General features: G+C 33.4%; 1 protein-coding gene and 1 pseudogene across 2 annotated transcripts; one reads left to right on the plus strand and one right to left on the minus strand.

Annotated features, from left to right (window-relative positions):
- LOC107625700 (disease resistance protein RPP2A) lies at positions 1-17,367 on the plus strand. Its single transcript, XM_088503726.1, has 10 exons — positions 1-617; positions 2,506-3,487; positions 3,573-4,027; positions 8,576-9,677; positions 9,835-10,110; positions 10,515-10,912; positions 15,490-15,916; positions 16,345-16,917; positions 16,995-17,071; positions 17,274-17,367. The coding sequence occupies exons 1-9, from the start codon at positions 118-120 to the stop codon at positions 17,046-17,048; spliced, it is 4,767 nt and encodes a 1,588-aa protein (XP_088359852.1). The 5' UTR covers positions 1-117; the 3' UTR covers positions 17,049-17,071; positions 17,274-17,367.
- On the minus strand, positions 16,216-25,710 carry LOC107627622 (disease resistance protein RPP2A-like; annotated as a pseudogene). The gene is made up of 8 exons (XR_015904838.1): positions 25,061-25,710; positions 23,220-24,276; positions 22,395-22,852; positions 20,986-22,090; positions 20,462-20,740; positions 19,310-20,114; positions 18,735-19,202; positions 16,216-18,259 (listed from the first exon to the last, which is right to left on the minus strand). The product of XR_015904838.1 is annotated as a disease resistance protein RPP2A-like (transcript).
- Between the last annotated feature and the right edge of the window lie 429 nt (positions 25,711-26,139).

Here is a 26,139-nt window from a genome sequence, read left to right on the forward strand (position 1 = left end):
TCATACATGACCTCAACCGTAATTGGGTCTAAACTGTGGCAACAAAAAGTAAGCTCAATAAGCTGCGTGTAGACCAACACTAACAGAGTCAACCAATTTCCTTTCCCCGAATCAAATATGACTTCCTCCACCACCAGAAACCAATATAGGGTTAATCCCTACAGAACAAGGATGTATGATGTGTTCATCAGTGTCAGTCGCCAACACCCTCATCGTCAACACTTCGCTTCACGCCTCTGTGGCGCTCTCATAGATGCTGGGGTACATGTTTGTGACGAGATACTTCTTAGAACAGGAGACTTTGTCTTTTCCCAGAGTGTGGGTGTACCGGCCGGAATCGAAGGTTCCAGAGTTTCTGTCATCATCTTCACAAAAGAATACTTGGATTCAGCATGGTGTTTCCAAGAGCTACTGAAAATTATGGAGTGTCGAAGTAGCAAGGCTCAGGTGGTTGTTCCAGTGTTCTGCGGTGTAGATCCGTCAGAAGTAAGGGATTATTCTGGTCACTTTGGAAGAGTTATGACTTCTCTTGATGGAAAATCAACACCGCGGCCGTGCCATGTTACCACGCTTCAAGAAGCCGCTGACATTTCACCAAGTTTTGTGACAGTTTCCGGGTAATCAAATACACTGTATATTTGTTGTTTTTCATTAATTTACTTTGCAAATATAATAATTTAATGTAAGTATAAAAAAAATTTACGTAGATAATTAATGGTATATTATTACATTAATAAAAATAATTATTTTTTAAATTTATATCTTTAAAAATCATCAAGATACATTAATTAAAATAGATTATTGTATCAAAATATTAAAATTAAACTCATATAATAAATATGAATATGTATATTTTTATATTAATATTATTTTAGTTAGTCAGTTATTTTTAAATAAATAAGATATTAATTTTTTAAGAAAATAATTATTTATAAAAAAATAATTTATAAAATTAGATAATCAATAGAAATAAAATATATAATTTAATATTTTTTTTAATAATAATAAATTTAACATTTTTACACTTACGTGTGAACGGATAAACTTTTTTTTGGACTTGAAACTTTTTGTCGTTTAAAGTGGATTTCAAAGATAAAACAAAAAGACTTATGATATTTTGCCAAAAACAAAAGTGTTGGTTTGCCAAATCCCAACAACGCGCAATGGCTCATACAAAATTAAACAGCGGACTGGGAATCTGGGATGTGGTTTAAAAAAAACCTGAAAGAATGGCTGTGTGAGTAGTGTAATGAACAAAAAAAAAAAAAAAAACAGCGGACAGAATTGGACAAAATCATTTTTTATTTTATTGACACATATTCTTTAATAAAATATTTATTAACAAAAAACCTTAAAAAACCTCTTTCAAGGTTAATTTGGTAAATTTTTATTTTTTAAAAATATCGTATCAAATTTGAATTTTGAAGAATAAATTACTAAAAATATATTACATAATTAAAATTGAACTAATTTTAGAATTAGCATAAGAAAATTTCCAGAAATAAACTGCACATAAGCTACTTTTTCTACATTATCTTTTGATAGATTTATTAGAAAGTTTTACAGATATATTAGTTTTTCTTAATTTATTTTATAATTTTGCCTGTTGACTGCTGAAATTTTTCATCCCTTAGTACCTTTTTTAAATTTGTTTTAGATAGATTTTCCTTTTTAAAAACTTTTCTTTCTACGGTAAATCTTTTATTATTATTATCTATCAATTATATTAGTTAAAAATATTAGAAAAGTAAATTATGTTTTTTTTTTGCTATAAATGATGGGGCATTTTTACGAATATCATAAAATAAAGGCAGGGGTGACTTTTTGTAACTATTGTTGGGATTTAGCTTGGAAATGCATTAAGCATTGGTAAATTCAATGCATTTTTTAATACATTCAATACTTGAAAATTTTCAAACACCTTTTTATTACATATATGTGCATTGATTCCACGTGAAAAGATTAGCAAATATTGAGAGTAAATGATCAATTTTGTTCTCTTAAATATCATTAGTTTTTTAGATTAGTCTCTAAAAAATTTTTTTAATTAAATTCGTAATTTAAAAATTACTAATGTAACATTAATCTTTTGTCACTTTTGTTTAAAATTTTCATTATTTCCCAAGCACTCCCCTTCTAATTGATTACTAATATGATTAATTTATACAATTAAATTAAATTAATTTTAAATTGAAAGAAACTTTGATTTAATTTCGTAAATTTATCATGTTAGCAATCAATTAGAAGGTGTGTGTTGTGATATCACTTAATGTGATATATTGATGAACTCTGACACTATGAACAATGAATGTAACTGAATGACTAATTTGACCAACTTAAATATTTTTAAAGATAAATTTATTTAAAAAAATATTTCAGTAAAAAATATGTTAGAGACGAATTTGAACATTCACTCAAATCTTAAGCTTACTAGGATTAGGAATGTTTCTATAAAATTTATTGAAGAATGCTTCCATAATTGACTATGCAATGTATACGTTGCAGGAAGGAAATGGAATCTATCAAGAGTATTGTTGAACATGTTGCTTTTTTAATAGATTCAAGAGACCTATTTGTTGCACAGCATCCTGTGGGAATTAAATCTCGTGTGCAAGATTTAATTCAAATATTAAACATTCATGAGAAACCAAATGATGTTCTTGTACTAGGGATTTGGGGAATGGGAGGAGCTGGTAAGACAACAATTGCCAAAGCTCTCTACAATAAAATTCGTCGTAAGTTTGAAGTGAGAAAATTCATCCCAGATATTAGCGATAGAATGGAGCAAAATGAAATGGATTCTTTGGCATCTTTACGAGATGAGATTCTTCATTGCATGAACCGAAAGAAAGCACTTCTTATACTTGACAATGTGGGAAGCAACAAAGAATTAGAGAATTTGCTTGTAAGTCATACATTGTTTGGTCCTGGTAGCATAATAATCATCACAACTAGGAATAAGCAACCACTTTATCTGGTTAGAGTTGACCATATATATAGAGTGAAAGAAATGGACTACAACGAATGCGTTGAGCTTTTTAGTTGGTGTGCATTCAAGAAAGCAACTCCTAGAAGAACATTTGCTGGGCTTATTAAGGAAGTAGTTGAATATTCTGATGGATTGCCATTGGCTATTGTAGCTTTTGGCTGTGTTTTAAGTGGAAGAAATATAGCAGAGTGGGGGATTGTATTGGATAGGGTCAAGATATTTCCCATTCAAGATGTCCAAGAGGTGTTAAAAATAAGCATTAATCGTTTGGATCACAAAGAGAAACAAGTATTTCTTGAGATAGCTTATTTCAGTCATGCGTTTAGTGGAATGTCGCGAAAAGATGCAATGCAGATATTAAATGGGTCTGAAGGAATTTTGGGGCTTGAACGCCAGAGTCTAGTGACGTTTGAGGAGAACAAGCTTCGCATGCATCCGTTGCTACAAGAGATAGGAAGAGAAATCTATCAGAAGGAATCATCTTCATTTAATCCTCAGGTGCATATTATGTTACAGTTTTATAAGAATCACTCAATGAATCTTGTAAATAATTATTTATTTAATTTGTTTTGGTCTATTGCAGCGAAAGGTATATGATGTATTCTTGAGCTTTCGTGGTACAGACACTCGTTCCACGTTCACCTCACATCTTCACGCATCTCTTGAAAATGCTGGCATTTATGTTTTTAAGGATGATGATGGACTTCTAAGAGGAGAGCAGGTCTCAATCTCACTTCTAAAAGCAATTGAAGAGTCTAAAATTTCAATCATTATTTTGTCACCAAATTACCCCAATTCAAAATGGTGTTTGAAAGAGCTGGAGACCATTATGCTGTATCATAAAAACAAAGCTCAAAAGGTGTTGCCAGTGTTCTATGGTGTAGATCCCTCGGAAGTGCGCAATCAAACAGGAGAGTTTGGACGAGCTTTTAAAGTTCTAATAGAAAGAATCCAAAAGAATAGAGACAATGAGCAGAGTTGGAGAGCAGCACTCAAACAAGTTGGTTGCATCTCAGGGTTTGTCATTCAACAATCAAGGTACTTTAATATCTTTTTCATCTTTTCAAGGTTAAAATAATGATGATTTTGAGGCAATAACTATCCTTTTAGTTTTTACACCATTTCACATGGTTTTTGAATGCACTGATTTGCTTGCTTGGTGGTAAGTGACCAACCAACATATAGCTAACACTTATAAAGAAATGCAAAATATAATGATTCATGTGTATATGTTGTTTGTCAACTTAGTTTGTAGAGTCATAATGTGGATGCAAATTATACTAAACTAGATATACACTTGCACCTTGCACGAAATTAAAATAAATTAATTTTTATATATAAAAAATTATTTAATAAACAAACCTTAAAAATTAATATTAAATAAATCTGTTTTGTTAAATTATATAAATAAATTTGTATTTAATTAGAGTTACTATTGTATAAAAGTTTAATTATTTTGTCGGTCCATATAATTTTACTAAATTTTCAATTAGGTTCTTATATTTTTTTTTTCTTTTCATGGGTCTCTATACTATATCAGATTTTGTAACTAAGTTTCTACCTTGATAAAAACATTAGAATTAACCGAATATTCTGTTAAACTATACAAAATATTCAGTCAAGTGTTTGGTATATTCGTTTTGTTTAACAGAATATTCTATTAATTTCAATATTTTTGTCACGGCAGAGACTTAATTACAAAATCTGATATGGTATAAGGTCTCAATAAAAAAAAAGCATAAGGACCTAATTGAAAATTCAATAAAATTATAAGAACAGACAGAATAATAAACCTTGTATATTAATTAATGGCTTATATTTGTAAGTTAAAACTTAAAAGTAATAATTTATGCTATTAGCCTTTTGTAACGTAAAAAAATTATAATTAGTTAAATAAATATTATCATCTATGCTTATTCATATAAAAAAATATTAATATAATATCAATATATAAATGCAATTGAAAACAGAAATAGAGTTGTATTTATATTTGTACTATACATAAAAAAATTAGAGAGTAAAGTATATATAGTAACTACTGCATAAAATAACTAATTTGTGAATTTAAATATGATTTTAAGTAAATATAAATGTGTTAATAATGATTATTTTTAAGAATTAGAAAGAAAAAATACACTTTGTGAATAAAAAATACTGTTTATTAAAAATTATATATTTTTCTAATGCTTCTAAATTGATTTTTCATTAAAGTTTTATTTTTCTATTTTGGTAAAAATTTGTATTTCAAATTTAAAAATATATTACTAATTTTTATCAAAAGAACATATTAATGAATTGTGGAGAATTTTTTGCTGAAAAATTTTAGAATCACAATTATGTTAAATTGATGTCCTCTTGTTTGAGCCTTTATTTCTCATATTTTTATAATAAAATTCAGTTTAATTTTTTTTAAAATAATGATAATTTTTAGCAAAGAAATAAATTAGCACATATAAACTTTCTTGTTATGTTTTATTATCATTGAATAATTATCCTTTATATTAGATTTTAATAAGTATTGCCAATGCCAATTTTCCTATAATGCACGGACACTGATATGGATACGGGACACGATACGATACGGAGACATGTGAATTTAAAATTCTTATAAGACACGGAGACACCACATATATATAAAATATAAAATATTTTTTAAATAAATTGTAATAATATTTTGATATTTTATAGATATTAAAATATAAATTAATCTTTTAATTATTTTTATTGTCTTTTTTTAATTATAATAAATATTTAAAATATTTTTAATAATTAATAATATATATTATTATTAAACTCATTTCAAGAATACATGTTAAAAATAAGGTTGGACACGTTGACACGTGATGGTATTTAGGTGTGTCCAAATGTGTCTAGAAAAAAAATTTTTATTTTTTATCAAGATACAGTTGAACACAAAAAACACGTGTCGAACGAATATTGATAAATATCGTGTCTAAAATATATCCGACACGTGAACACGACAAATAAAAAAAAAGTATTCGTACTTTATAGTAATTTTCTCATAATCTGTCATTATTTAAAATCACCCTAAAAAGAGTAAATGAAGTAAAAAGAATCTTAGTATCACTAAATAGAATCACGTTTTGAAAATATTAAAACTGAAAATGTATACATAAAATATATAAAATAATTTAAAATTTAATGCTTTTAAAATAAAAAATTTATACATAACTTGATCTATAAGTAAACTTTATGAAAATCCTGAATAGATTTTTACTCATTTGACTTAGTATAATCTTTATCTTTGTTCGTTTTAAGAAGTAGTTATTTTTATTTATTATTCTCTTTTGTCCTTTTTGTTTACATTTAAATATTACATTATAAAAATAAAAATATTAGATGAAATATAAATATAAATAATATTTAATTTTTAATTTTATTTTTTATGAATTATGGGATTGTATATTTTTAATAATATTATTATAATTAAATGATGTTAAAAGAATATAAGTTGTTGAAAGAAAAAATGTGATATACAAGTGACAAAGATTAAAAGATATAATTAGGCCAAACATAAAAAAATAAAAAATAAATCATAAGAATATTATACATTCTAGTATTTTAAGAAATTTATCATTTAATACATATGTTTAGTAAACTTAAATATTATAGTTCAAGAATAAAGTTATTAAATGTAATGCAAATATGAATAAATATTTTAATAATTGAAAATAATATCTATTTTTTTGTGAATCATGAAATCATGCATTTTCAACATTATTATTATGATTAAATAATATTAAAAAATATAAATTGTTGAAAAGAAATAAAAAAATGATATATAAGTGACAAAGACAATATATATATAATTGATAAACAGAATTAGGTCAAAAATAAAAAAACAAAACTTAAAAAATTATATGGACATCATACATTATAGTGTTTTAAGAATTCATCACCCAACATATATAATGAGCTAATTATTTAGCAAATTAAAATAAAAAATTATCGTCATCAACCAAATTTTTTAATTAATTGGGCAAAAAACATTATTAGCAAGGATATAAGAAAAAGAGTAAAATGCATAAGATTATATGAGATGAGATAAAAAATATGTGTGATGTGAATGTTAGTTTGTATAATAAACATGAAAAAAAGTGAGAATAAAAAGAGAAAATGAATTAAGTTTTATTAATTAATTTATTTTATTAAAAAAAATAACTTTACTATTAAAAGCTATGAGTAACTTACATAGATATAAAGAGTAAGAAATGATGAAGATATAAGATTAAACACTACGTAAAAAGAATAAAAAGTAACATGATGATAAAAAAAAATAATAAAATAATAATTTTACTAAAATATTTATGTGAAATATTAGAAGATATCTATTATATCAAGAGTTTATTGTTTTATTATTTAATTTTTATTATGTATTATAAATAAATAGATTTTTATAAAATACAATTTATTCTCTAAATAATATATAATATTAGATTTTATATTATTGATATGAATTAACATTTTTATACTATAATATTTTATAGAATTAGATAATTTCAAGTGTGAAATTATAAAATTAATGCTAAATTAATTATATGATAGTATAAATGTAATTCCAAATTGTTGCTTGTTGCAAACTAAGTTATTTATCGATGACATGAAACTTAAAAAATTATGTATTATTTACTCGTTATAACATTAGTTTGAACTCTTTTTTTATACAATTATATTAGATATACACTAAAATCAGTCATAAAAATTAATTATTAGTATAAAATATAGGTTGGAAGCCTGCCTCACCCCCAACCCTGACGTTTATTGAATGAGTCCCAAATTTCTACCCGTCCTGCTTAATGGCGGATTGGCAGGTTAAGCTCGCCAATTTTCCTTTTTTTTTTTTTAAATTATTAAACTATTAAATGTTAAAAAAATATATAATTTTATGAATATTTTAATAAACTTATAATTTTTAAAAATATAACAAAATTATAATTTCTAAATTTACAAAAACTAAAGTCTTTATAATTCTAAATATCTAATAAACATAATCATTAATCAAATTTTTTAAAATAAAATAATGAAACTAACATTGTCCAAAACATATAATTAAATATTGTCCAAATTTTTAATAAATCCAACATAGTTGAAATTATAATTTAAAGTAAAACGAACAAATATTTTAAATACAAGCATAAAAATAACGTTCCAAATTTAAAAAACCAAAACCCGTGAATTAGGCGGTGCGAATTAGACGAGCTTTTTTATTACAGTGATTTCAAATTTATAGCCTGTATTTTTTGGTGTGTTATGTGAACTGTCCGGCGAGTTTTCTGTTTACCACCCCTAGTTGAAATATAAAATAAATATTGAAAAATGGGTTCAAATATATGGTAGATGATTTTAGTGTAGAGAAATATTTTTGTTTTTTATATATTATAATAGATAAATGATAGACAGATAGATAGAGTCATAGTGCATGCGTAGAAAATGTGAGAATCTAAACAACTTAGTATGTTGGTCAATTGTTGAGAAAATGTTGGTTTTCTGGAATTTCATAATCATATATATGTTGCCAATGCAAAGTGGTAAGTGTACCTCTTATATCTGGTTTATATTTTACAGAAACGAAAGTGAGGCTATTAAGAACATAATTGAACAAGTCACTCGGATGCTAGACATGAAGGACCTGTTTGTTGCTAACCATCCAGTAGGAGTAGAACTTCGGGTTGAAGAGGTGATTAAAATGTTGAGGAATCAAAACACAAAAGATCCTCTATTATTAGGGATATGGGGCATGGGAGGGATCGGTAAAACAACTATTGCCAAAGCAGTTTATAACAAAATTTGTCGTGAATTCGAGGGTCGATGCTTCCTCTTAAATATCAGGGAAGTTTGGGATCAAGATAATGGCGGAGTTCATTTACAGGAACAACTTCTCTCCAGTATATACCAAACAATGAAACTAAAGATACAAAACGTGGAATCTGGAAAAGTGATATTAGAGGAAAGACTTGGCCAAAAGAAGATACTTGTTGTACTTGATGACGTGGACAAATTGGAGCAACTAAATGCTTTGGCTGCAAATCGTAAATGGTTCTGCCCAGGGAGTGTAATAATCATCACAACAAGGGATCAACGTCTTCTTAATTGGCTTCGAGTTGACAAGGTATATAGGCTGGAAAAGTTGAGTGACAGAGAATCTGTCGAACTTTTTAGTTGGCATGCATTTAAGGAACCATTTCCTATTGAAGAATTTGTCGGGTTTACAAGTAAAGTGGTCTCCTACTGTGGGAGATTACCGTTAGCACTTGAGGTTCTTGGATCACATTTGTTTAAAAGGGGAATACAAGAGTGGATAAGTGTTTTGGAGAAACTCAAAAACATTCCCAATGAGCAAATACAAAAGAAGCTGAAAATAAGCTTTGATGGTTTAAACGATGACGAAGATCGGGAAATATTCCTTGATATAGCTTTTTTCTTTATCGGAATGGACAAAGACGAAGTAATTGATATATTGAATGGCTGTGGATATTCTACTGAAATTGGGATCAGTGTTCTCAGGGAACGATCTCTTGTAACAATTGACTCTAAGAACAAACTTAGAATGCATTATTTGTTGCGAGATATGGGAAGAGAAATCATTCGTGAGAATCTACCTTTACCCGAAGAACGCAGTAGATTATGGAATCCAGAAGAAGTGCTTGATGTCTTATCAAAAGACATGGTATGAATCTCATGGATTTTTATTTGATTTTTGAGTTATATATTGTTTCTTGGATCCTAATAAGAAATTGGGTTTCAAATATCATTTAAACTCACTAGAGGCTACAAATAATTATCTAACCATGGCATTTTGTTTTTCTGTTTATTTTATTTTAAAGGGAACAAAAGCTATTCAGGGACTTGCTTTGAAGTTGTCAAGGATGAAACCAATTCATTTGAAGACCAATGCTTTTAGGAAGATGAAGAGACTAAGATTGCTTCAACTTGGTGGTGTACAACTCGATGGAGACTTTAAATACCTCTCAACCGATCTTCGATGGTTGTCCTGGCATGGATGTTCTTCAGAATATACAACTATAGGTTTTGATCAGGGAAATTTAGTTGCCATTGACTTCAAATATAGCAATCTCCAGCTAGTATGGAAGAAGAGGCAGGTACGATTATTTATGATGTAACAATAAACAACTATGCTAGGTGTATTTTAAAAGGAAAAGTATATGTAAACAATGAAAATACTAAACAATGTGAACAATGGATATAGGTAGACAATGAAAATATTAAACAATGTGAACAATGGATATATCGGATGTTTATTTTACTAGGTGTGCGGATGGTTATTCTAATATTAAGATTTAGGTGGGTAATTTGGAGGTGTAGTGTGTTTTGATTTGATTGGTGGTTGTTCATGTTATTCAAAAAAGTTATTAGTTACCTAAGATAATCCTTTAATATTATATCATAAAATGGTTAAAATTTTTTAAATTGTAAATTTCATCAATATAGTATAGAGCAGGTAGCTTCTTCATTTATTTATTTTTTTTTATTGAATTTTTTGCAGATGCTAATGAAGTTGGAAATTCTCAATCTTAGTCATTCTCAATATTTGACAGAAACTCCTGACTTTTCAAACATTCCTAATCTTAAAAAGTTAATACTCAAATATTGTTCAAGGCTATCTTTGGTTTCCCATACCATTGGAGATCTTAAAAAAATTCTTCTAGTCAATCTGAAAGGTTGCACAAGCCTTCGTATACTTCCAAGAAGCATCTACAAGTTGAAATTTCTGAAAACTCTCATTCTTTCTGGATGTTCAGAAATTAACAAGTTGGAAGAGGATTTAGAACAGATGGAATCTTTGACAACTTTGATGGCCAATAAAACTGCTATAACACAAGTGCCAAATGCATTGATAAGATTGAAAAGCATTGTATATGTTTCTTTGTGTGGCTTTGAAGGTGTTAGAAACAAGAGACTGAGAGAGTGATCTGAAAAGTATATTATTGAGTTGTGACCAAAGGTACAATATACAAGGGGTATTTATAGGTGCTAAATGAATCAAAGTAATAAAGACATAGAATCCTACAATAAATGTACAGATATACTATATAAATATAGACGATACTAATTGATCTAAATTGATTCTAATGATTCTCTAACATCCCCCCTCAAACTCAAGTGGGAGCTAAGGATACCAACTTGAGTTTGGATAACAAAGTCCGGAAACGAGTCGGGTGATGAGCTTTCGTGAAGATATCAGCAGTCTGATCTAGTGTTCCAACAGCAATGAGACGAACAGCATCAATAAGGATACGTTGCCGAATGAAGTGACAATCAATCTCAATGTGTTTGGTGCGTTCATGAAACACATCATTATGGGCGATCTGAATAGCACTGCGGTTATCGCAAAAAACATCAGTAGGGGACGACTGAGGAGCACCCAAATCTTCGAGAAGCCAACGAACCGAGATAACTTCAGCAGTGGTGTCAGCGAGGGCACGATACTCAGCTTCTGTGCTTGAGCGAGCAGTGAACGTTTGCTTCTTAGCACGCCAAGAAATGAGAGCGTCGCCAAGAAACAAACAGTAACCAGTAGTAGAACGACGATCAGTGGGATCACCAGCCCAATCAGCATCGGAGTAAGCCTGAAGAGACAAAGAGGAATGGGCAGGAAAATAAAGGCCATGAAATAGAGTGCCTTTGATGTAGCGAAGAATGCGTAGAACTGCCGCATAGTGAGTAGTACGAGGAGCGGACAAGAACTGGCTAAGTACATGAACTGGATAGGCGATGTCTGGTCGGGTGACAGTCAAGTAGACGAGACCGCCAACTAACTGTCGATAGAGAGTCGGATTATCCAAAACAGTGCTATCCATAGGGGTAAATCGAACATTAGGCTCAAGAGGAGTAGACTCAGTGCGACTATCGGTAATCCCAGCGCGAGCAAGAAGATCTGAAGCATACTTAGCCTGAGAGAGATAGATGCCATCATCGGTGGAGATGACCTCAAGACCAAGAAAATAACTGAGAGAACCAAGATCTTTCATCTCAAAGGTACGGTGAAGTGAGGCTTTGAGATCAGAGATACCATCAACATCATCACCAGTAATGATCATGTCATCAACATACAAAAGTAGAAGAACAACTCCACGTTCGCTTTTACGAATGAAGAGCGCATGCTCATGAGGGCTAGAAGTAAAACCAAGACTGCATATGGTAGTGCTGAACTTGCCAAACCATTCACGAGGAGCTTGCTTAAGTCCATAAAGTGCCTTGCGAAGGAGACAAACCTTATTAGAAGGACAAGGATATCCCGGAGGTGGCTTCATATAGACTTTCTTTTTCAAATCCCCATTAAGAAATGCATTCTTCACATCCATCTGACTGAGAGACCATTTTTTAACCGCGGCAATGACAAGAAGAGCTCTAACAGACGTAAGACGAGCGACAGGGGCAAAAGTCTCTTCATAATCAATACCATACTCTTGCGTACAACCTTGAGCAACCAAGCGGGCCTTATAACGGTCAATAGAGCCATCAGAGCGAGTCTTGATCTTGTATACCCATCTACTGCCCACAATTTCCTGATCAGAAGGAGGATCAACCAGATCCCAGGTGTGTGCTTTTTCAAGTGCCTGTAATTCTTCTTGCATTGCTTGTTGCCAATTTGGGTTTGAGGAGGCTTCTCTGAATGTCTTAGGTTCATGTTGATGAAGAATAGTAGAAAAGCAATGGTAATCAAGAAGATGAGGAGGTGGATGCCGTACCCTAGAAGAACGAGCAGGAGGAGGAGGCATGGCGGTAGGAGCAGGATCATCGTCCGGTCTGGAATCATCGGGAGATGGAGAAGGCGGAAGAACAGGAGGCTGTGGAGGGTCACTCGAGATAGAATCTGTAGAATCATTACTAGGAAAAAGATCAACATTGGGGTTAGTAAACAAAGGTGACTGAGTAGTAGGAATCGACTCAAAGGATGAGAATCGAGAAAACATGTGGTGCTCCCAGAAGACAACATGACGAGATATACGAATACGTTTAGAGAGAGGATCCCAACAACGATAACCCTTGTGTTCAGTGCCATAACCAAGAAAACAACACATACGAGCCCGAGGTTCAAGTTTACTATGTTCATGAGGCTGAAGAAGAACAAAACATACACAACCAAAAACTCGAAGAGAACTATAATCTGGGGAGGTATGATAAAGACGCTCAAAGGGAGTAACATTACCAAGAACAGAAGAAGGGAGTCGATTGATAACATGAACAGCAGTAAGAACAGCTTCACCCCAAGTACGTTCAGGACACGAAGAAGAAAGGAGCATTGCACGGACGGAGTCAAGAATGTGACGGTGTTTGCGTTCAGCTCTACCATTTTGTTGAGATGTACCAGGACAAGAAAACTCAGACAATGTACCCTGTTCTGCAAGAAAGGCTAAGAGTTTGGAATCACGGTATTCCATAGCATTATCACGTCGAAAAACCTTAATGACCTTGGAAAACTGAGTTTTAATCATAGTAGCAAAATTGATATAGATCTGAGGTAACTCATGGCGATTAGTCATCAAATAAACCCAAGTAAAACGGGAATAATCATCAATGAAAACGACAAAGTATCGAGCTCCGCCCATAGAGGCAGTGGGAGCGGGGCCCCAAACATCAGAGTGAATGAGATCAAAAGGAGAGCAAGCAAGAGATGAATTATTGTGAAAAGATAAAGCAGGTTGTTTGGCAGTTTGACAAGAAATACAATCAAAAGATTCATTTGGAACCTGACCTAAAACACCCCGAGAGACAAGAGGACGTAGTTTTCCTAAGGAGGTGTGGGCAAGACGCTGATGCCATAAGTGGAGGGTAGAGGGAGAAGAAGCAGCACAGAGATTTGGTACAGAAGGAATATGAAGATTCTCCAGTTCAAACAACCTTCCGACCTTACGTCCAGTCCCGATGATTTGTCCCGTCCGAGGATCCTGTACACGACAACCAGAAACAGAAAAAGTGACTTCAAAACCCAGATCAACAAGTTGACCAACTGAAATAAGATTGAAGTTTAATTTGGGAACATAATAAGTATCAGGAAGATTAAGAGTTGATTGGGATATAGAACCCTTGTGTGTTGCGTGCAAGAGGGAGCCATTTGCAGTATTGACAGTAGGTCCATTTGTAGTGGTAGACATGGACGAGACAATATTACGCAACGGAGACATGTGATTAAAGCAACCCGAGTCAAAGTACCATTTAGAATTACCTGGAGAGGTGGAAAAAGCAGCAGGGGTATTACCAGAAACAGAGAAAAGACGCTGAAGAAGAGATGCAATATCAGAAAGAGAGACAGGAGACGAGTTGAGTGGACTAGGACGTGGTGGGCGAGTAGGACAGGCAGTAATTAAATGTCCCGAGAGCTTGCAGTAACGGCAGAACAGCTGTGAATAATGGTAGCTAAGATGACCTTTCTGGTGGCATGTGCGACATTCAACAGAAGGACAGTCGGGGAAGAGGTGCCCAGAACGGTTACAGTTTCGACAGAATTTACCCTTTCTATCGGTGGCAGCAAAAACATCTGGCTTTTCCATGATAGCAGTTACAAAGATCAAAGAGAGGAGAGAAAACGGCAATTTCGGAGCAGAAAATGAGAAATCGGAGTGCAGAATCGGAAAGAGCTCACCAAAAAACCTTAGGGAGGGTCCCACTGTCTGCCACGTCAGCCGCCACGTCAGATTCCACGTCAGCAGCCACGTCAACAAGCAATGACACGTGGCAGACGGGGATTGGAGACGCAGGACACGTCAACAGCTGACAGGGCGCGAGGTGGCGCGCGGGTGGGAAGGTCGGGTCGGGTCGGTCTCGCGGGTCGGGCGCGGTTCGTCTCTCTTCTGGCTGCCACGTGGGCTTTGATGAGCCGTTGATCTGGAGCGCTGATCCAACGGTGACGGATGCTTCTGGAAGAGAACGCCTGCAACCGGACAGCCAACTTCAGGCGGCGCGTGGCGGCGCGTCCGGAGGAGTTTGGCGGTGATTCCGGTGGCGTTGAAAACTTTGCAACGAGTGGAAGGCGACGGTAGCGGCGGTGACGAACCGAAACGGCAGGAAGAGGTTGAAAACTGAGCACAAAGTACTGCTCGGAGACAACTAGACGGCGAACTTCAGACGGAGCGTGGCGGCGCGTGCGGTGGTTTCCGGTGACGAGGCTGGACTCGTTGAACTCGTAACGACGAGACGAAGGCGGTGGTAAGGGCGGTGACGAACCAAAGCGTCTGAAAAGGGAGCAAAAGAGAGACCAAAGAACACTGACGAAAGAGGAAAAGCAAAGGACTATAAACTAATATTCATGGAAAAAAAATGACCTAAGCTCTGGATACCATGTTAGAAACAAGAGACTGAGAGAGTGATCTGAAAAGTGTATTATTGAGTTGTGACCAAAGGTACAATATACAAGGGGTATTTATAGGTGCTAAATGAATCAAAGTAATAAAGACATAGAATCCTACAATAAATGTATAGATATACTATATAAATATAGACGATACTAATTGATCTAAATTGTCCCGTGATGTGTTTCCTTCAATCATTTGGTCATGGACCTCCCCAACAAATAACCTCTCACCCCAAATGCAAACATATGCAAATGTTTCATGTCTTGTTTCTTTAACTGTGCCAAATAATAGCTTCCATGGTACATCATCCATTATCGGAGAGCTCCCAAATATTCAGGGTATCAGGTTAGAAAGCGGTTCACAAATACAAACAACCGGAGATTTTACCTTGGATGCCATCAATATAAAAAATTGTAAGGAACTGGAAGCACCACCAGCCATATCACATGTTTTAAAAATGGATACCTCAGCCTTAGTTGATTGTCGCAGTCAAGGTGACATGTCTATATCAAAAGCTACCATCAGTTTCATTTTAATTCAAATGGTAACGAACTGTCCGGTCACAAAAATACTCAGAGAAAGCATTTCACAGGTTTGTTATATCTGTCTTCATACTATCAAATTTTATTTTCTTCTAATTTATTTCGTTTACTATATATATAGATAGATTCTTTCTATTTTTTAAAAATAATTTTAGCAAAAGTAGTATTACAAGATATTTATAAGGCATTTCTCAACTCTTAAACTAACTCTTGGAATTAGGTTAGTAAAACTGGAATTAATCTAGAGAGTATTTAGAAAGAGAGAAAACAAGAGCAAACAAAAGACCTTAGGCACAAATATTATTTGCAGAAAACTAACCAATGAATTGTTTATATGATCAACTGCAAAGAGAAATTAACACTTAGATTTGCAAATCATTAAAATATACTCTGTCATATCTTATACACTTATTACTTGAACAAGTGAAATTTGTATTCTTAACCAAGCATATGTTATTTTGAATCATTAATCATTCAGAAACTGGCTGCCAGTACCAGTGATGTGGGAGAATGTTTGCTCCCTGGTGACAACAATACTGATTGGTTAAGTTTCAATGGTGAAGGTTCTTCTGTGATTTTCGAAGTCCCTAAAGTGAAAGGGCATAATTTGAAGGCAGTGACATTGTGCATTGTTTATTCCTCCCCAGATATCATGACATATGAAGGCCTAATTCTTAAAAATCTGTTGATCATTAATCACACAAAGACCACTCCTTATCTATATGAGGGAGATACCTTGCTTTCACTTAGAGATGAAGATTGGCAGAATGTCATATCAAATCTTGAAGCTGGTGACAAAGTTCAGGAGGTTGTTGTTTTGGGGGATGGAATCGTTGCGAAGAACACTGCAGTTTACCTCATTCATGATGAGTCGATCGACCAAAACATTGATGAATGCCAAGAAGATGTCATTGTGAATAGCATGGTTGTTGGTAAGAAAGAAGATGCTTCTAATGTTGATGATATGAGAGATAAGAATTTCAGTGTCCCTGCTGTTGATGCTACACCTGCAATCAGTAATAAGATTCCTGTTTCCGGCACAGATAAAAAAGTAAGTGTGATGGATGTAAGTTTGTTACGTTCTATATTTTGACATAAACATAATTGTTGTCATTTTGGTTCTTGTAGTTCAAGTTGTTGGACAAATTGAATTGCTTCAACTGCAACAGAGCAAAATTGTAACAACTTAAGATCTAATTTTCAAGGTATGATATGATGGCCTTCCTATGCTGCTTTACTTCCCAGTTAGGCAAAATTGTAATCTAGTCTGGGTTTTCCTCGGGCTCCTTGCCTCAGCCCTGCTGCGCGTACAGCGCGGTTCTTGTGTCATGGATTTTTGCTATGAATCTCACAAGAAGTAAATAAACAAGCTGTAGTTTAAAATGAGAACGATAATGATGATTTCAGGTGTCTTATCTGCACAAGAAACTATATCTCCACCTTCTCTATCCAGATGGAGCTCGTTACTTGTATCTTGGCCTTCATGAATCTAATTCAGAAAAGACTTAATGTGGGTTTGTGCTTATTTAACTATTTGATTGCTGCATTTTATTTTCTAAACCATGAACTTTTTTTTTTCTGCACTTGTATTTAGGTTGACATTGGCATCATGAAAAAGGCTGGTGAATGGATGTAATAAGCATTGAAAGGATGTACGGCATTTTTGGAATGCAAAGAGTAAAGGGGCAGCTGAACAGAGTATGATGTTGGTGAGCACGACGACAAATGTGGTGTTAATTCTTCATACATTATATATAGAGAGCGTCGAACATAATCTAAACGTAGAATAGTAAAACGCTATAAATATCAGAGATCAGCAGAGTCTCCTTTATACTCCTTATTATGTAGAACTTAATCTTCAGAGTGGAAAAGTTTAGACTATTAATCAGAGATGGCTTGAGCAACATTTTTTTATTCTCCCATTAAAGCGTACTACTTAATAGCATCCTAAAAGTTAAGTGCACCTCTTGTTGCAACTTATCTGGAACCAATACTTACATCCCTGTCATCAATTTCACATTATATAAACAGCTTGTGTAAAGTTGGGTATTAGAAAAACTGATAGACTTAAATTTAAGTTGGTATCACAAGTGATAAACTAAAACCATATAATGAGTTAGATTTAATAGAAAGCAATAAGCAGAAAATTTAACTAAAACCTTTACGAGCATCGTGCATTGAAATGTTGTTTTGGGAAAAGTATGTGCAGAAATTTTTTTTAAAAAATGATCCCGAGGTTAGAAGGAAAACATATAATTTTAGATCTAGGCCACAAATTAAATTTTATCTTTCTTAGCCTACACTTACAACTTCAACTTAAATTGACAAGTGACAATACTCCTTGATAATCATACTCTCTGGAATTTTCGTTTTCCAAGTGACTTCAAATTTTTCTGAAAATAAGATATGAGCATTAGTTTTACACAGAATCAGCAGAGAAAATGAACAAAATAAGTACAAAAACATAGAGAAAGTAAAAGCGGAGAGAACTAATGTGTAATTGAATATGAAGTTTCAACAATTACATACTTCTTTATAGTATAGGCGAGTGTGAGCATATTATATAAGGTGGCAAAATGAATAAATGTACTTTTACATTTTTAATGACAGCAGAAAAGACTTTCTACAAGTTGATCATTTCAGCAGCAGTTAATTTGAAGTTCAAAATAATATCAGCACTCCCAAGATAAACTTAAAGGTAGTAACATAAAATATAGGAGTCAAATAAAAATGCAAATATCAACCAAGTCCTTAAAGTGCAATTTTGCTTTAAAAACTCTATCAAATTTAGCCTGCAACATAACATGGACGAAATAAATTTTATACTTTAAAATAATGTTCGTAGATACTTAGACAATTAGCACTTACATTGTTATCGCCACCATGAACAGTGAAATTTGCATATGCTACCATATCGTCAGCACAAACAATACCTTCAGCTTGTTGATCTGCATATACGAGATAAACTGCTATCTTCTTCACTGTGAATCCTAACCCCGCAACAACAACAATCTGCACTTTGTCACCAGCTTCAAGGTTTGATGTTACCTTCTGCCACTCCTCATCTTTAAGTGAAGCCAGTGTATCTCCATCATAGACATAAGGGGTGGTTTTTGTGTGATTTATGATAAACAGATTTTTGACAATATGGGCTTCTGACGGTACATTTTTTGGGGAAGAAGAATAGACTATACACAACAACACTGTCTTTAACCTACGCCCATTCACTTGAGGGACATGGAAAGTTACAGAAGAATCTTCGCTACTGTATGCTAACCAATCAGGATTCTTGTTGCCAGGAAGCAAACAATCTCCAGGTACTCTGGGACTAAATTTCTGCACAATCAAAAAAACATACTTTAGAATTGGAATGTAAATGTAAGGTGTAAATCTCAAACAGTTAATGTTTGAATCAAGTGAATAGGTTGACAATAGAGACAAACCTGAAAAATATTCTCTCTAAGTACCTCTGTGACAGAACAACTCATTCCCATTTGGATTAAAATTAAATTCAAGGAAATTTCATCTTCAATAATGTCATGTTTGCTGCAACAACCAGCTAATGATGAGGTACTCCTTTTTGAGACATTTGATGCACTTGATGTTACTATCATTTCATTGCAGTTTGTGACTTTAAAAGTATCATCAGAAGCTACATCTGCTATTTGAAGTTGTGAGCCACACTCCAGCCCAACATTCTGAACCTGTGGAAGCCCTCTGATGATGGATGATAGGCCTTGAGAATTTCTATTTGGAACTATTAAGGAAACAATATTTGACTTGGGGTGAGAAATTATTTGTTGGAGAGGTCCATGACCAAATGATTGAAGGAAACACATTGCGCGATAATCCTTCAAAGTCGCACAAAGAAATAAACACAATGCTCTTTAATCTTAGTAGTGCATGAGGCACTTGTGTTATGGCAGTTTTATCTGCCATCAAAGTTGCCAATGATTCCATCTGTTCTATGTCTTCCTCTAGCTTATCAATCAATGAACATCCTGAGAGAATGAGAGTTTTGAGAGATCTCAACTTGTAGATGCTTCTTGGAAGTACACGAAGCCTTGAACACCCTTTCAAATTGATTAGAAGAACTTGCTTGAGATGTTCAATGGTATGAGAAACCGAAGTCAACTTTGGGCAATATTTGAGTATTAACTTTTCAAGATTGGGCATATTTGAAAAGTCAGGAGTTTGTGTCAAGTGTTGAGAATGACCAAGATTGAGAATTTTTAGATTCTTCATCATCTGCAAGAATTTTAAGGAGATGAATTCAAGAACTAAAAAAAAACTAGATTTGAATATATGAAAATTCACTTGAATTGTTTTTAGAAATTTGTTAATAGGTATATACTTTTTTTTATAAGAATTTCATTAATATGAGAAAACAGAAATACAGAAAAGGTGGGGGAATAGAGTTCCCATATAAAAAAACAAAACACAACACAAACACCTATAAAAATGCAAAGCTCTCCAATCTTTCAACATGTCTAAAAAGATCATGAGCTTTGTTTTTCTCACTTGTTCTTGAAGTTTTCTTTGTTTGAAGTTTGCTATGTTCAACCACAAAAGTAAATAAAACTCAGAATTTATACCTGACCCTTCTTCCATACTAGGTTGAGTTTGCTATATTTGAAGTCAATGGCAACTAAATTTCCCAGATAAAAGTTTGCAGTTGTATATTCTGGAGGACATTCATGCCAGCACAACCATCGAAGATCTGTTGAAAGATATTTAAAGTCTCCAACAAGTTGCACATTCGCAAACTGAAGTAATCTGAGTCTCTTCATCTCCTTAAATGCTTCTGTCTTTAAGTGGGTTGGATTCAGTGACTTTGGCAGGTTCAAAGCAAGTCCCTCAATAGCTTTTGTTCCCTATAAATTATAGGAACCAAAAAGTAAAATTGGATTAAGGGTAGCTAAAAGAGCACTAAAAAATTGAAAAAAAAAGTCAAATAACTAAAACTCCAATCAGGTAGAATCATAAAAATTCAAGAGAATAGAATATAATTGAAGTTCCTCTCCCTTGTTTGAAAATATAATTTAAAAGGATGAAACAAAAGTTTTCACAATATATCATTGTTGTTGTATGAATTTGAAAACATACTTGAAATTCTTACCATGTCTTTTGATAATACATTAAGCACTTCATCTGGATTCCACAACCTACTGCGTTCCTCAGGTTTCATTGGCAAACTCTCGCGAATAATTTCTCTTCCCATGTCTCGCAGCAAACCATGCATGCCAAGTTTTCCCTTAGTGTCCACAGTAATAAGGCATCGTTCCATAAGAACATTCATTCCAATTTCAGCTGAATGCCCGCAGCCATTTAATATATCAATTACATCATTTTTGTCCATTCCAATAAAGAAAAATGCTACATCAAGAAATATTTCTCTATCCCTATCATCACTTAGACCATCAAAACTTATTTTAAGCTTCTTCTGTACATCATTGTTTGGAATAGTTTTGAGTTTATTCAAAACACTCCTCCATTCATATACTTTCCTATTAAACAGATGTGACCCAATTACCTCAAGAGCCAGTGGCAATCTCTCACAATATGAAACAACTTCATTAGCAAGTGAAGCAAACTCTTCTTTTGGACATGGTTCTTTGAATGCATGCCAGCTAAAAAGTTCAATGGATTCTTTGTCATTTAACTCTTTCATACTATATAACTTGTCAATTCTAAGACAACTTAGAAGATGCTCGTCTCTTGTTGTGATGATTATTATGCTACCGGGACAGAACCATTTACGGCTTGCAGCTAAAGAATTTAGCTGCTCCAATTTGTCCACATCATCAAGTACAAGAAGAATCTTTTTCTGGCCAAGTCTTTTTTCCAATATTGACTTTCCAGATTCAATGTTTTCTACCTTTATTTTCGTTGTCTTGAAGATAGAAGAAAGAAGTTGCTGTTGTAAATAAAGAATTCCATTATCTTGATCCCAAACTTCTCTTATATTTAGGAGGAAGCACCGACCTTCAAACTCGCGGAAAAGTTTATTATAAATCGCTTTGCTAATGGTTGTTTTACCACTCCCTCCCATGCCCCATATACCAAGTAGTAGAGGATTTTCTTGCTGCTGGTCTTTTAACAGTTCAATCACCTCTTCAACACGAGATTCAACTCCTACCGGATGATTAGCAACAAACAGTTCCTTCATGTCCAGCATATGAGTAATATGTTCAACAATGTTCTTAATATCCTCACTTTCATTCCTGCACCATAGGTACTAGAGATTATACAGACAGTAGGAGAAGATTTACAACTTTCTCAAGTTGTTTTAGTTTCATTGTAAGTATAATGTTGCTTAAAGTAAATAACATGCTAGTTAGACAAAATTAAGTTGAATTATATCAGTAAGAATTTCATAGGCATTTATATAGAAGTTAAAGAAAAAGAATTTTGATATGCAATTCCAAAATTTAGAATTTATACAAACTTGCTAAAAAAAACTTTACATATTTAAACATCTTTTGAATAGAGATTTCTCCAAAATGTGAAGTATATTAATTAATTTACCTGGATTTTCGGATGACAAACCCTGCAATGCACCCGACTTCACGGAGTGCTTTCCTCCAACTCTGCTCCTTGCCTTTTATTTTATCCGGATATCTTTTCATAAGGTTATCAAAAGCTTGTCCAAACTTACCAGTTTGATTTCGCACTTCCGAGGGATCTATATGGTAGAATACTGGCAGCACCTTTTGAGTTTTGTTTTTACAACAGAGCATGATGTGTTCCAACTCTTGCAAGCACCATCTTGAAAATGCATAATTTGGTGACAAAATAATGATAGAAGCTTTAGACTCTTCAATTGATTTCAGAAGCGAGATTGAGAGAGTTTCCCCTCTTGCTAGCCCGTTTTCATCCTTGAAAACATAGATACCAGCATTTTCAAGAGATGCATAAAGATGTGAGATGAACTTTGAGCGAGTTTCTTTGCCTCGAAAGCTCAAGAATACATCATATGGCCTTTGCTGCATAAGTTTTTAAATGTGAAAATAAAACACACTGAACTAACTTTCGGACAAGTATTTGAATCTATGCAGCATACACTATAAACTGAATTAAAAGTTTTTTATAACATAGTAGGATACATTCACCTTAATTAAAAGTTTTTTAACAATTTATTTTTATTATTAATGAATTTATATTGGTAAAACGGGCTGATTTTCAGTACGCACATTACATAATTATTTAAAATAGGGTGGAGAGTAGGGAAATTTCAGGATTAAGGGAGTTGCAATTTTTTTTCTTTCTTTGTTATGTTCCAAAAAGAGTTTCAAAAACAAATGGCAACTATAAATCAATTTATGTGCTCATAAACCATAAGATCCTACAAACCTGAGGCACAATCGATGATTCCCTCATATACATTTCTCTTCCGATATCTTGTAGCAAACGATTCATGCAAAGCTTGTCCTCGTCAAACCACACAAGACTATACTCTTCAAGTCCTTTAATTGCTCTTGGTGCAACATTATGTCCAGCTTCTTGTAATATCTGACTTATATCATTTCGATTCATTCCAATAAAGAGATGTCTCAAATAAGCTAGTTCAAGGAATATTTTCTTTTCTTTAGATCCAACAGCATCTATGTTTTCTTTTAAAACCTGCCATACATCTTGCAAGGGGAATCTTTTGAAGCTGTCCAATACATTCTCCCACTCTTCTATACCTTTTTCAGATACAGCAGAGCCAACACACACAAGAGCCAGTGGCAGTCCATCAGAATATTCAATTGCATAATTAATAAGACCAGAATAACTTCTTTCAGGAGTGGCTTTGTTGAATGCGCTCCAACTAAAAAGCTCAACACATTCGTTGTAGTCCATTTCTTTCACTCTATATATATGATTAACTCCAATCTCATGAAGTCGATCATGTTTAGTTCTTGTCGTGATGATTATTATACTCCCAGGACCAAAGCATTCACGAGTTACTGGCAAAACCTCCAGTTCTCTTTCACTTCTTACATTGTCAAGTATAAGAAGTACCTTTATGTGAGGAAGTCCCCACCATTTATCTCTTGTTGAGTCAGCGTTATGCGTTTTTGTTGTAACTCGTTCTTGGAAAAATAATAGAAGCTCCTCTTCTAAACTAGACGTTCTTGCTGAATTTTTCATTATTCTATCCTTGATGTTTGGGACAAATTTCTTCACCTCAAAGTTGTGGCTAATTTGGTTGTAGAGGGCTTTAGCGATAGTTGTTTTACCTATTCCCGCCATTCCCCATATCGCCATTATCAGAACACCATCTTCATTCTGATTGTTTAAGAGTTGAATCAAATCTTGCACACGAGAGTCTACTCCCACCGGATGCTTTGCAATGAATAATTTCGCTGAATCTATCAAGGATGTAACATGTCCAACTATATCGTTCATAACTTTTATTTTATTCCTGAAAAAAAATATAAATATAAAGCATAATCATTAACCAATAATACAAATGATTGAGGATAGAAAAATATTAGAAGGCCATTAGAATTTATTGTTTTGGCCATCAGCTAGTTATCAATATTTAAAATTATAACATAAAGTATTTTGTTGGATTACTAAATTAAAGAAACTAGAATAAAGAAATTGATAAGTCTTTAAAGATTTGAAAATACATTTAAGTCTCTTACCTTTTTAAAATCTAGACATATTGATCCCTCATGTTTATATGGGTACGTCATATCCAACGAAAAATCAAACCTAACTTTTGTTGTATGATCTGATTGATATAGATAACAAATTAGACCAAATAATCGACGTGTCCAGATTTTAAAAAGATCAAAGGACTTAAATGTATTTTTAAATCCTCATACTTAAATATTCGCAGATCAAAAAATTAGAAATCAATTCATTTTCTCTAAATTTTAATTTTTTATACAATTAGAGTTTAGATTTTAGAATTTAGTTTAGAATTAGTCAAATGTTGACAAAAAAAGTAATAAATTTTGTTAGTCGCTCGTTTTACTCGTTCTCTACTTCTCTCTATCTTTGTTTTCTCTCCCAACTCTCTTCAAACCCTCTCACTCTCTGGTACCTTTACAAACACATTTAATCAGAGGAACATGATAAGAATTGAATGACAAAATCACGTTCCACTCTAGTCTCCAACAAGCCAATGATACTCAAAAGGTCATGGCTCATTAAGAATAAAGATCAAAGCATTAAAAAACATGGGAGAATTTAATTACCCTATATCCGGAAGAAACCTGGGTGAAATGGAAGCAACTTGTCGAAGCGCGGTCGCAAAACTCAACATCATGTTTTCATCCGTTCCTTGCAGAGTATCAGACAAAATCTGCCCAAAATAACCGCTCAGATTGCATACTTGGGAGGGATCTAAGCAATAGAACACGGGCACAACCTTCTGATCTTTGCTGCTCCGATGACACTCCATTATTTTCACCAGCTCTTGCAAACACAGGGCTGATTTAGCATAATCTATTGTGAAAACTATGATAGAAACTCTGCATCGTTCGATTGCGCCAGATAATAAAAGTTCATTAGTCTTGACCACGGCTTGGTCTGCTAAAACATGCAGTCCAACATATCTGAGTGCAGCATAGAGATCTGAAAAAAAAGGATCAAGGAAGTTCAATCCAGAACTAATGTACGCATCATATTCTTGGTTTTGGTAAGACATAGCAGCGATTGGTTAAAGGTGATGCACTGACTCAAGTCATATACAAGCTGAGGCTTAGGATGCTTATGCAGGATGCTGGAAGATCTTTTGTCAGTCGTAGGAAGTTAGAGAAGAAGTAAACCGGGACTTGATACCTTCTTTGTGAAGCAAATCAAGTCAATGATAGTAGTCGGTGGTCACTACTCACTATGACACGGTTGGGACTTGGGAATGCGATGCTGTAAATAACAACACTTTAATATTATAGGAAACGTTTCACATGTGTCAATTACTTTATTGGCATACCGTATCACATGTACGGTTCGATTGTTTGTATTATTTTGTTGTCTCGTGGTGTGTGTTTGGAAATACCAGAAATATCCCTGTTTTGCAAGTTAAAATTGGTAAATTACTTAAAGGGTTAGACTACAGCAACATATATGTGGTTATTAGAGGATGACTCCGTCAACACCTTGTTTTAGCTAAGTGTAGCCAATAAAGGTGAAAGTGGCCTGAGCTAATGGGTTGGGGTGGATGAGCCATTTGTTCTTAGATTTTTACCAAATTCTGTAGAAAATAAAAGTGAATAATGGACAAACTTTAAATATTTTCCACCACTATGTACTCGTGTTAAGAGAACAGACAACA

Source organism: Arachis ipaensis, chromosome B2, assembly GCF_059453495.1.
Source record: "Arachis ipaensis isolate K30076 ecotype BB chromosome B2, ASM5945349v1, whole genome shotgun sequence".
In the NCBI taxonomy this organism is placed as follows: domain Eukaryota; kingdom Viridiplantae; phylum Streptophyta; class Magnoliopsida; order Fabales; family Fabaceae; genus Arachis; species Arachis ipaensis.

What these genes read in the sequence shown, in the direction of transcription:
- LOC107625700 (XM_088503726.1), top strand. Translation starts at nt 118, where the DNA reads ATGACTTCCTCCACCACCAGAAACCAATATAGGGTTAATCCCTACAGA. An exon ending in CATCTTCATTTAATCCTCAG is followed by an intron (nt 3,488 to 3,572) that starts GTGCATATTATG and finishes GGTCTATTGCAG; the next exon opens with CGAAAGGTATATGATGTATT. An exon ending in TAGTATGGAAGAAGAGGCAG is followed by an intron (nt 10,111 to 10,514) that starts GTACGATTATTT and finishes AATTTTTTGCAG; the next exon opens with ATGCTAATGAAGTTGGAAAT.